The sequence below is a fragment of the Hevea brasiliensis genome, chromosome 9, assembly GCF_030052815.1.
Source record: "Hevea brasiliensis isolate MT/VB/25A 57/8 chromosome 9, ASM3005281v1, whole genome shotgun sequence".
NCBI lineage: Eukaryota > Viridiplantae > Streptophyta > Magnoliopsida > Malpighiales > Euphorbiaceae > Hevea > Hevea brasiliensis.
Genome location: NC_079501.1, coordinates 52,203 through 64,920, shown reverse-complemented (window position 1 = coordinate 64,920; position 12,718 = coordinate 52,203). Strand labels below are relative to the sequence as shown.

Here is a 12,718-nt window from a genome sequence, read left to right as displayed (position 1 = left end):
GATCTGTTTAAAACGAACCGAACCGAAATAGAGTGGTTCGGTTCAGTTCGATTCGATTTTTTACCCATTTTGGTTCGGTTCGGTTTTTAAAATTTACGGTTCGATTTTTATAATTTAATTCGATTTGGTTCGATTTGAACCGAATGCTCACCCTTAACTGTTACTAGCCATTTTTATGGCTCGCAGCTTTGATATGTGGGTTGAAGGTTGTTTGGCGCGCACCATGGAAGGAACAGTGAAGGTTTTGGATCACGCGGCTGATGAGATGAAATAGAATGAGATGGCTAGGGTAAAGATTTAAGTGGTGATATACCTAGGGTTTGACATGAGGCATGTTGAGAATAGTTGTGGGGTGACATGCCCCATGTGATTGGGTAAAAGATGAATGACATGAGGCATTTTGGGATAAAAGGGAAAAGTGACATGCCCTGTGTGATTGTACATGAGGTGCTACATAAGGCATGTGAGACCCCGTGAAACTCTCTGCAGGTTTTATATTTTTATCAATTTAAAGTGCTAAGAACAGGTTTTGGTGGTGACACTACCCCCAGCATACATCATGTTGAATCTAGTGCTAAATGACCTAATATACAACCCAAAAATGTGATCCTAAACACACTTAAACCCAACCTAAGACACAATTTGTACAAAAATTTCACTCAAAATCCAATTGAAACTCAATTAATCACTAAGAACAATTAAAATCCATCAATCTACCAAACACAAACTAAAATATTACGCAACTAATATTCACATTAATAGTCACACCATAAGGAATAATACCCAAATTCAACCCCAAACTTAACATTAAAAATTCATGAACAAGGAACAAAATTCTGCTACAGACATTGTTCACATGACTAAATTTCTGCAGAATTGTACCATAAAATTTCACAAAATATCCAATGGCAAATTTGTCAATCTCAGTGCAATACATCAAAATTAATTACTCAAAAAGTAAAATCAAAAGCATGTTGTTACCATAAAAGTTTCTATATTTCTCACCAATTTCCTCAAAATTTTGAAACAAAAATGGCCTTCCACTCCACCATATTGCTGCAATCAGACATAAAGCTCAAATTAGTTCGATTTAACTTTGTTAAGAATAGAATGCACCATGGAAAACAAATATAAGGTTCAGCAATTTCCCAGACATTTATGCCTTTAATTCAGCATACACATTTGCTTAAAAATCACCATTAACCTGCAAAAAGAAATTTTATATCAAATTTGAGTTTAATGGGGTATAAAATGAAACAAAACAAAAGAAAAATTAAGTATAAGAAAAAATTTTAAGGTGCCTCCCAAAGAGTGTTAATTTTAGGTCATTAGCTTGACTATCCTTAATTTAGTGAATTGGTGGATCATTAAGGAAACAACTTGTTCCCTTCTCAATTGGCTGGCCTGTGATATAAATCTTGAACATTTGACCATTAACTTTAAAAAGCCCAAAATTTTCACTCCAAATATCCACAACTCCATGGGGATAAACTTTCACAACCTTAAAAGGACTAGACCATCTTGATTTCAACTTCCCAGGAAAGAGTCTAAGTCTAGAATTATACAATAAAACCAGGTCACCCTCTTTAAACTTCTTCCTTTTAATATACTTATCATACTAAAATCTAGTTCTTTCCTTAAAAATCCTAGCATTCTCATAGGCATCCAACCTTATTTCTTCAAGTTCATTTAATTGAAGCAACCTTTTCTCTCCAGCACTTTTTAAGTCAAAATTCAAAGTTCAGATTGCCCAATAAGATTTGTGTTTCAACTCAACTAGCAAATGACATGATTTTCCATATATGAACTTAAAAGGTGTAGTTCCAATGGGTGTCTTATAAGCTGTCCTGTATGCCCACAATGCATCATCTAGCCTCAATGACCAATCCTTCCTTGAATGATTAATAATTTTTTCCAAAATTCTCTTCAATTCCCTATTAGATACTTCAACTTACCCACTAATCTGAGGATGGTAAGGTGTAGCTACCTTATGAGTAGCCCCATATTTCTTCAAATGATATTCAAACTATTTATTATAGAAATGAGATCCACCATCACTGATTATAGCTCTTGGCACTCTAAATCTAGTGAAAATAAAATTTTTCAAAAATTTTACTGCTACCCTGGCATCATTTGTAGGGGAAGCAATGGCCTCAATCCATTTTGACACATAATCTACACTTACCAAAATGTATTTATTCCCAAAAGATGATGGGAATGGTCCCATGAAATCTATGCCCCAAACATCAAATAACTCAATCTATAAATTTCCTTGTTGTAGCATTTCATTTTTTCTTGAAATATTCCCCACTCTTTGACATCTATCACATCTCAAAATAAATTCTCTCACGATTTTGAATATGTTTGGCCAATAAAATCCAACTTGAAGTACTTTAGCCACTATTTTATCCACACTGAAATGACCTCCATAGTTAGAAGAATGACAATGCTCTAAAATGTTTTCTATTTCCTCTTCAGGCACGCACCTTCTAACTAGGCCATCATTACATCTCTTAAACAATAATGGATCCTCCCATGTATAAAATTTCACATCATGCAATTTTTTTTTTCTGTTGATAGCTCAAATCTGGTGGGAAAACTCCACATGACAGGTAATTGACAAAATCTGCAAACCATGGCAATGCATCAATAACAACTAGCAATTGCTCATTTGAGAAAAACTCATCAATTGGCAATTCCTCTTCATTTCCATCTTTACTCTCATACTTAATCCTTGATAGATGATCTGCTACAACATTTTTAGCTCCCTTTTTATCTTTAATTTGTAAATCAAACTCCTATAGCAATAAAACGCATCTTATCAATCTTGGCTTTGTATGCTTTTTATTCATTAAATATCTTATGGCGGCATGGTCTGTATAGACAATCATTTTTTATCCAACTAGATATGACCTAAACTTTTCCACAGTAAATATCACAGCTAAAAATTCCTTCTCAGTGGTAGCATAATTTACTTAAGTATCATCTAAAGTTTTGCTAGCATAATAGATTGCATAAGACCTCTTCTCTTTTTTCTGACCAAGTACAACTCCCACAGCAAAGTCACTAGCATCACACATAACCTCAAATGGCAATGACCAATCTGGAGGTTGCATAATAAGGGCTGATGTTAGGGCTTCCTTCAACTTGTTGAAAGAATCAAAACAAGCTTAGTCAAAATTAAAAGGAACATCACGATTTAACAAATTTGTAAGAGATTTAGCAATTTTTGAAAAATCCTTTATAAATTGCCTGTAGAAACCAGCATACCTAAGAAAACTTCTAATTCCCTTCATTGAAGTTGGTGGAGGCATCTTCTCAATCACTTTTACTTTGGCTTTATCCACTTCAATTCCTCTATGTGACACAAAATTTCCAAGAACAATGCCTTCTTACACCATAAAATGACATTTCTCCCAATTTAGTAGCAAATCTATTTCTTCACATCTTTTAAGCACTTTAGAGAGGTTAGATAGACAATTATCAAAAGAAAAACCATACACAGAAAAATCATCCATGAAATCTTCCATAATTTCCTCAATAAAATTGGAGAAAATGGCCATCATACACCACTAAAAAGTAACTGATGCATTACATAAGCCAAAAGGTATTCTTCTATATGCAAACGTACCATATGAACATGTGCATGTGGTTTTCTATTGATCACTAGGATGTATTGGGATTTGAAAAAAACAAGAAAACCCATCCAAATAACAAAAATATGAATGTTTTGCTAACCTCTCTAACATTTGATCAATAAAAGGTAAGGGAAAATGGTCTTTCCTAGTGACACTTTTAAGCTTCTTGTAATCTATGCACATCCTCCATCCTGTGACAATTCTAGTAGGTATCAACTCATTATTTTCATTTTTCACAACGGTCACACCTCTTTTCTTAGGGACTACATGAACTGGGCTAACCCAACTACTATCAGAAATAGGATAAATGATCCAAGCTTCAAGTAATTTCAAGACTTCTTTCTTCACCACCTCTTTCATATTAGGATTTAATCTTCTTTAATGTTCTATGGTGGCTTTAAAATTATCCTCTAAAAGAATCCTATGCATGCACAAGGTTGGGCTTATACCCTTGATATCATCAATGGTGTAACCAATGACTTTCCTATGTGCTCTTAACTCTCTCAACAACTTTTCAACTTGTACATCACTTAGAATTGCACTAATAATGACAGGATAAGTTGAATTAGGTCTAAGAAAAGCATACCTTAATGTAGATGGAAGTGGTTTGAGGTCTACCTATGGTGCTTCCTTCTCATCTAGCAAGGGCAGTTGTGCAACTTCATGTTTTAACTCTTCAACTTACAAAACTTGATCTCCTACAACTTCTTGAGTGGCCTCCAAAATTTGAGCAAAAGCTGCAACTTCAGGATTTCCATCCTTTGTTGTTCTACTATGTACCAAACAATTCTCCAAAGGGTCTTCAGGATATCTTTTTCTAAATTATTCTCTCACAATCTTATCAATAACATCCACCCTTAAACAAGGGTCAGCTTCATGATATTTCTTCAAAGCTTGATTCAAATTAAATTCCACCTCCTCTTCTTCAACTTTTAATGCCAATCGACCTTTCTTCACATCAATTATAGCCCTTGCTGTGGCTAAGAATGGCCTTCCTAAAATGATAGGTATGTGAATATCCTCTTCCATTTCAAGAACCACAAAATCCACAGGAATGAAAAATTTTCCAACTTTTAAGGGCACATTCTCCAAAATTCCTAGTGGATATTTGATATATCTATCAGCTAGTTACAAAGAAATGGTTGTTGGCTTCAATTCTCCAACCTTCAACTTTTCACAAATAGAGAGTGGCATCAAACTTACACTAGCTCCAAGATCACACAATGCTTTGTCAATACTAGTGTCCCCAATATGATAAGGAATAGAGAAACTTCCTGGATCCTTCAACTTCGATGGGAGCTTATTCTGCAAGAGAGCAATACACTCTTCTGTTAATGCCACAGTTTCATAATCTTCTAATCTCCTCTTGTTTGACAAGATTTCTTTTAGGAACTTAACATATGAGGGCATTTGAGAAATTGCATCTGTAAATGAAATGTTGATGCATAATTTCTTTAAAACTTCCAAAAATTTCTCAAACTGCTTACCTAGCTTTGCTTTATGAAACCTCTGAGGATATGGCAATGGTGGCTTGTATGGTGGTGGAGGCACATACTTCTCCTCTTCTTCTTTTTCAACTTCTTTCTTTTTGTTTGCTTCCTTATTAACTTCATCATGATTTGAAGTAGATTCATTCTTGTCTTCATCTTCTTTCTTCTTTTCCTCTTCTACCTCATCTTTCTTTTCATCTTCCATAATTTTCCCACTCCTTAGGATCACTGCCTTGCAATGTTCTCTAGGATTCTCTGGTTGACTTGGAAGTTTTTCTTATGCTTTGCTAGAAGAGCTTGCTTGTTGAGCTATTTGGTTTTCCAACATTCTGTTATGAGTGGCGAGATGATCTAACCTTGAAGTTAATTGTTGAATCATTTCTCCTTGTTTCTGTTGAGCAGCTAAGAAATTCTTGATCATAGACTTCAAAATTGAATCTTAATCTAAACACTGAACTGGTAGTTGTGGAACAAGTGCATTTTGATTCCTTTGTGGTGGAAATCCAGGTGGTCCTCTGTTTTGCTGAAAATTCTACTGTTGTTGCTGAAAATTAGGAGTTTGTTGATAATTCTGCTGTTGCTGTCCTTGTCGACCTCCCCAAGAAAAGTTAGGGTGATTCCTCCATGCTGGATTATATGTAGCATAAAAAGGATTACCAACTAGCTTATGATTATAATTCCCAACAAAATCAACTTGCTCATTTCCAAACTTTTGCCCATAGGAAGGAAAATCATTGATACAATGCATATTTCCTGCACCAACATCTTCTGTATGACTTGATCCTCTAATTAAAGAATCAACCTTCATGCTTAACTTATCCATTTTTCATGTTAAAGCATCAAATTTGGCATTGAACATACTCATGGCATCTAACTTATATACACCAGCTAATGGCTTCTTCATTTCATTTCTTTCACAGCTCCATTGATAATTATTGTAAGCAATTTTATCCAATGATGAATAAGCTTCATCTTCTGACTTCTCCATAAGATCCCCTCCTAAAGATGCATAAATTATACTTCTGATAGCTGTAGATACACCATTGTAGAAATGTTGAACTAGCATCCATTTAGGTATTCCATGATGTGGACATCTCCTTTGAAGATCCTTGTATCTCTCCCATGCTTCATAGAGACTCTCATCATCCCTGTCACACCTTACCCCTCTGTAAGGTATAACATGATCCCGTAGAATACCTAATGAACTACCGCACTTCATCTACCGATAACTCATTAAGTACCCTACAAGGGATTTTAAAATAATTTTCTTATTTTTGGTAATTGGTGAGTATTTTCTAATAAGTATTTAAAATATTTAGTTAAAATTAAAACTAGTTAATATTTTTGACCCATTTTATTTTTACGCAAATTTTATAAAAATTTTGACAGAGTTCCCTTTGTATTTTGAGAAAACAGTTCTTCAAATACCTGTAAAAAGCACTTCTAAAAATTTTTCTCAACAACTGCTTCAATTTCATACTCAATCTCAATCAATTTCTCAACACAATTATCAACTTTCAAATTTCAAATCCACTATCCAATGATCATCAAAATACTAGCAATCCATTTTATTTAAATTAAATAAAATAGTTCCATTCATATTTCATTAGAAACAAAACAATTTAGATACATCATTACAAAATTTATATTAAGAGAATTTCAAACTACAATATATATTACAACTTTATACAAATTTTATACAAACTGCTCAAGACCCATTTTTACATGTCCAGACATTTATGTGCAATATATACATCAAAAGAAATATTTACAATTAGAGTATAAATTATACCCGATGACTTTAAGCTGATAACTCCTCACACCTCAGCAGCTCAGTCTGCTGCTCCTCCAGTCTCTGTATCTGCGACAGCAATAGAAGCTATCGTTGAGTACTAAGACTCAATGGTGCACAACATACTAAAATAATCTTTATGCAAAACTTAAATCACATTTATTCAAAAAATTTGACTTAACATGAGCATTAAACACAAAACATGAATTATAAAATTTTAATGCAAACCAAGTTCATTTCGAAGTATCAAAACACATTTCATAAAATCCACAGTTAGATCATGCCATTCGAAACAAATAGAATCTCAATAGCCAGAGGCTAAAGAGAAATCACATCACAAGGCTAGCTAGCTCAAATATATGGATATCCATTCACATCCTCTTCTACTGACACACCTCAACACTTCTCCAGAGAAGGAATCAAAATTCGAAACGAATTACCCCCACTAGTCGTGCTAGTGAGGTGTTCAAATATATGATCATGACACTGTGGTTTCAAAACTTATCTTAACAATTTGCTAAACATTGTCATTTCAAATATACACAATAACTTTCACAATTTAAATCAAAATATCATAAATAAGGTCACAATAAACTTTCAACAATTCAAAGCAAAAGTAAAATGCATATTTCATTCACTTTATCAATGAATTTTAAAGCATAGTGATGTTGTGCACAAACCTCAAGCGAGTCGCCTCTTGGCCTTGACTCGGTTCCTCAGGTTCTTTCCCAATATTCTTTTCAACTGAAACATACAATTTTATAGTGTTTCAGTACCAAAACTTAGCATAAATCCAAAAATAAATTTAACTTCACTTTTACCTAGCTCTAACGTGCTAAATTCGACGTTCTTGAAATTTTGTGTTTTGGGTTACTATTCACTACACTATTCAAGTCAAATTATTGACTTTCTAAGGCTTAATAGGTATGGGAATTCCAACTTTACCCACATACCACATTTGGGTCACCAAACTTGTTGGTTTTAGTCATTTTCTCAAAACTTAGGTCTTTTAGGCAAAATTGCCAAATTTTCAGTTTTGGTGTCCCTAATTGTACTGATTCATTGGTCAGTTTACTGTTAGAATTTGGCAAAACTTTCTTCATATAAAATGTTCCTTATTGTCTTAAGTTTGTTCTCCTTTTTGAATCACCCCAATTGGAGTTTTATAGCTCAAGTTATAAGCAAATTACATTTACTATTCATGCTGCAGAATTTGGTTCTGTAGATTTGTTGATCCAACTTCATTCAGTAATTTGATCAAGTTAAGTCCATAATTTGGTCTAACTTTCTTCATATGAAATGTTCTACTATGCCTTAGGTTTCCATTGGTTCAAGAATCGACTAAATCGGAGTTTTCTAGAGAGAGTTATAGCCATTGAAACTTTACTGTTCAAATGGCAAATCTGCAGTTCTGCAGATTCAGGTCACCAAATTTGCTCAGTATTTTGATTAGGTTAATGGCATAATTTTGGTTGGTGTTCTTCATGAAAGTTTTAGGTCTATATTTCATCTAACCACTGGTAAAATTTCAGGTCATTTTGACCTGCCTAGCTCGAGTTATGACCAAATGAACATACAGTTCATTTGGTCAGTTTGTGCAGTGGCAGCTTGCGATTTCTCAAATTCGATCACTTTGTTCACTAGGTTTTAGTCACTTTTTGGGCAGGCTTCCTAAATGAAAATTGTGTCATTTAGTGCCTATTTTCATCCCCAATTGGTCTCATATCCATTGGACTTGTAAAATTTTATTTTTGGTCCCTCGAAGGAGGTTTTGGTTATGCTGCCAGCACATGACCTTATCCAATCCGAATTGGCTTTTAATTCCAACATTTCTAACACACCTCATTTGGTCACAAATGACCATTTTTCACTTCACATTATGTCAAAGACACCATTTCACCATTTCTCCAAATTTTGTCTCCCAAACCCTAGGTCTACAACTCTAACTTCCATGTTTAACTCATTTGTTGAATTTTAATTGCATACTTAGAAGTTATACACTCATTCACACTCAACTAATTCATAATTTGTATCAAAATTATCCATCCTCAAACCTAAACTCTAGCAGCCCACATTTCAATTTGGTCCAACATGCTTGATTTTATTCACTAATTTGTTACTTACAAATGTAACTTATCTACTTAAACATAAATTCAACAAGAGAATGAAGGAAGAATACCAACCTTAAGTGAGCAGAATTTTTAAGCTCCAATTCTTCAATTTCACTCCCTTTTTCCCTTTCTTTTCTTCTTCAAATACTTCCCCAAGTGAAGTTAACAAGTTTTTATGGATTAATTTGGGGACAAAATAAGGTTAAGTAGGTGGAATCAAGCTTCCATGGGAGTTTTTTGGTGAGGGAGAGGGAAAGAGAATGGTTCACGTTTTTTTTTTTTTTGAGAAGATGAAGTCTTTTTCTTTTTATTTCTTTATTTATTTTGTCTTATGGAAGACCCCAAAATCCCATTTAATTAATTTATTAATTATATGACTTATGGCATCATGCATGATGTCATCTTCCTACACCTTTTTAACTTTTTCATTTTATCTTCTTTTTTTTTTTAATTTTTCTATTAGTTCTTTAATTTAATTCTTGATTCTGAAATTTTCTTTTCTCCGATTTTATTTGACAGTTAGGTAAGGAGTCAGCTCTCGGGGTCAATTGACCAAATTGCCCCTCGCCGGTTCATCCCGGTTTGCAAATAATTCCATATTTCTTCTGGCTCCCTGACCTAATTATTCAACTGGCTTAACAGTTCTTTTTTATGATTTTCTCTTTTCCACTGTGTTTATAAGTGTCTTAAGGACCGCAGCGTCACATTTTACGATTCGAAATTTGAGTTTAAAACGACTTCGCAGTCGTTCCCGAGAAGGTCACCCATCGTTGTGACTCTCGGCTCGTTTAACTTCTTATGTTATATTTTTCTTGTTTATACTTAACTAATTGGACATTACTAATTATTTGTGTTTATAGCTTCTCTAGTTGTCTTAAGTGTGGTTCTAATCCCCTTAATTATCCGGACCGACATCGGTCACCGTAACAGTGAAATCTACCAGGCTATGCAAATAGGGGTGTTACAGTTCTCCCCCCCTTAAAATAAATTTTCTCTCGAAATTTTACCTGGTACTAATCTCTGAATAGATGTGGGTGCTGTCTCCTCATGTCCTCTTCTCGTTCCCAAGTAGCCTCCTGGCCCGAATGATGGTTCCACAGCACTTTTACCAACGGTATTTGCTTGTTCCGTAGCTACTTCACCTCATAAGCCAGAATCTCTATGGGTTCTTCTTCATATGTGAGGTCTGGATTCACTTCAATTTCCTCTACTGGTAGTACATGAGATAGTTCTGATTGATACCTCCTCAACATTGACACATGGAAGACATTATGTATCTTCTCCAACTCTGGAGGTAGTGCCAAACGATATGCCAAAGGACCCACTCTTTCCAGAACCTCATATGGCCCAATGAAACGAGGACTCAGTTTCCCCTTTCTGTCGAATCTCATAATTCTCTTCCAAGGAGAAACCTTGAGGAAAACTTTCTCACCCACTGCATACTCAATATCCCTTGTCTTCAGATCAATGTAGGACTTCTGACGGTCTGATGCAGTCTTAAGTCGATCTCGGATCACCTTGATTTTCTCCTCAGTTTGCTGAACAATTTCGGGTCTAATCATCTTTCTTTCACCCACGTCATCCCAACACAACGGGGTTCTACATTTTCTGCCATACAAAGCTTCATATGGAGTCATCCCAATGCTTGATTGGTAGCTGTTGTTGTAAGCAAAATCAATCAAAGGCAAGTGTGTATCCCAACTGCCCTCAAACTCAATCACACAAGCCCATAGCATGTCCTCCAAGATCTGAATTACCCTCTCAGACTGGCCATCTATCTGTGGATGGAATGCAGTACTGAAGTTCAATCTAGTTCCTAGGGCTCTCTGAAGACTACCCCAAAATCTAGAAGTGAACCTAGGATCTTTGTCTGATATGATGGATACTAGCACTCCATGCAGTCTCACAACCTCATCAATATACAACTTGGCCAATCTTTCTAAACTGTAGTCCATCTGAACTGGCAGAAAATGAGCAGACTTGGTTAGTCTATCAACAATGACCCAAACTGCATCATGACTCTTCTGTGTCCTCGGAAGTCCCATTATAAAATCCATCGTTATTCTTTCCCATTTCCATTCTGGTACTGGTAGTGGATGTAACAACCCAGCGGGTACTTGATGCTCTGTCTTTACTTACTGACAAGTTAGACATTTAGAAATAAAATCTGCCACATCTCTTTTCATAACCATCCACCAGTAATGCTCCTTTAGCCCTCTATACATTTTTGTGCCACCAAGGTGCATGGCAAAAGGAAACTCATGTGCTTCCTTCAAAATGATCTTCCTCAATTCAACATCATTAGGAACACACATTCTTCCCTGCTGTAGCAATAGACCATCATCTCTTATTGAGAATTCTGGTTTCTTACTCTGCCTGACTTCTTCTAACAGCTTCTGATACCTTTCATCATTCTGGGCAGCCATTCTGATTTGATCAATCAACACTGGCTGTACATGTCATGTAACTGCTGTCTGCCCCTCATCATTAATCTCTAAGCTGGCATGCAATGATCTTAACTCATGTACCAAAGACAAAGAAGTAACCCGTAGACTTGCCATAGTTTTGCGACTTAAGGCATCAGCTACAACTGGCTGATAGTCTATCAGACAATCATAGTCTTTTATCAATTTTAACCATCTCCTCTGTCTCAAATTCAACTCTTTCTGGGTGCCCAAATACTTCAAACTCTTATGATTTGTGTAAATGTAACACTTTTCCCCATACAAATAGTGTCTCCAGATCTTAAGAGCAAACACAATAGCTACAAGCTCCAAATCATGTGTTGGATAGTTCCTCTCATGTGGTTTCAGCTGGCGTGATGCATAGGCAATGACATTTCGATCTTGCATCAATACACAGCCTAACCCATTGTGAGAAGCGTCACTGTAAACTGTGTATTCTTTACTCGACATAGGTAAAGTCAGGACTGGAGCTTCAGTCAAACATCTCTTCAATTCATCAAAAATCTGTTGGCATTTATCCGTCCACTGAAATTTTACATCTTTTCTAAGCAGCTTGGTCAATAGAGATGCCAACATGGAGAATCCCTTCACAAATCTACGGTAGTATCCAGCTAAACCCAGAAAACTGCGAATCTCTGTGACATTTCTGGGTGGTCTCCAATTAAGGACAGCTTCAATCTTACTTGGATCTACCTTAATGCCCTCTTTTGATACTACATGCCCCAAAAAGGATATCTCCTTCAGCCAAAATTCATACTTCGATAATTTGGCATATAGCTGTTTCTCTCTCAAAGTCTGCAGTACAACCCGCAGATGTCTATCATGCTCTTCTGCATTCCTTGAATAGACCAATATATCATCTATGAATACCACAACAAACTGATCGAGGTATGGTCTGAAGATAGTGTTCATCAGATCCATAAAAGCAGCCGGAGCATTAGTTAACCCGAATGGCATGACTAGGAATTCAGTCTACAGTCAATTATGGTGTGATGCCTGGCTAACCAATCCATGCCCAAGATGATATCATACTCTCTGAAGGGCATTTCAATCAAGTCTGATAGGAAAACATGTCCTTGGATCACCAAAGGACAGTCTCTATAAATTCTGTTGACCCGGACCTCTTGTCCTAACGGACTAGTTACTAGCACTTCAAAACCCATTTGCACACATGGAAATGTTAAGTGAACCGACTATGCTAGCACTAACATATGAATGGGTT

At 35.7% G+C, this 12,718-nt stretch overlaps 1 protein-coding gene across 1 annotated transcript; it reads right to left on the bottom strand.

Annotated features, from left to right (window-relative positions):
- Positions 1 to 4,460: 4,460 nt before the first annotated feature.
- On the bottom strand, positions 4,461 to 5,333 carry LOC110649043 (uncharacterized). Its single transcript, XM_058154126.1, has 2 exons — positions 4,838 to 5,333; positions 4,461 to 4,735 (listed from the first exon to the last, which is right to left on the bottom strand). Exons 1-2 carry the CDS (start codon positions 5,331 to 5,333, stop codon positions 4,461 to 4,463), a joined length of 771 nt encoding a protein of 256 aa, XP_058010109.1.
- Between the last annotated feature and the right edge of the window lie 7,385 nt (positions 5,334 to 12,718).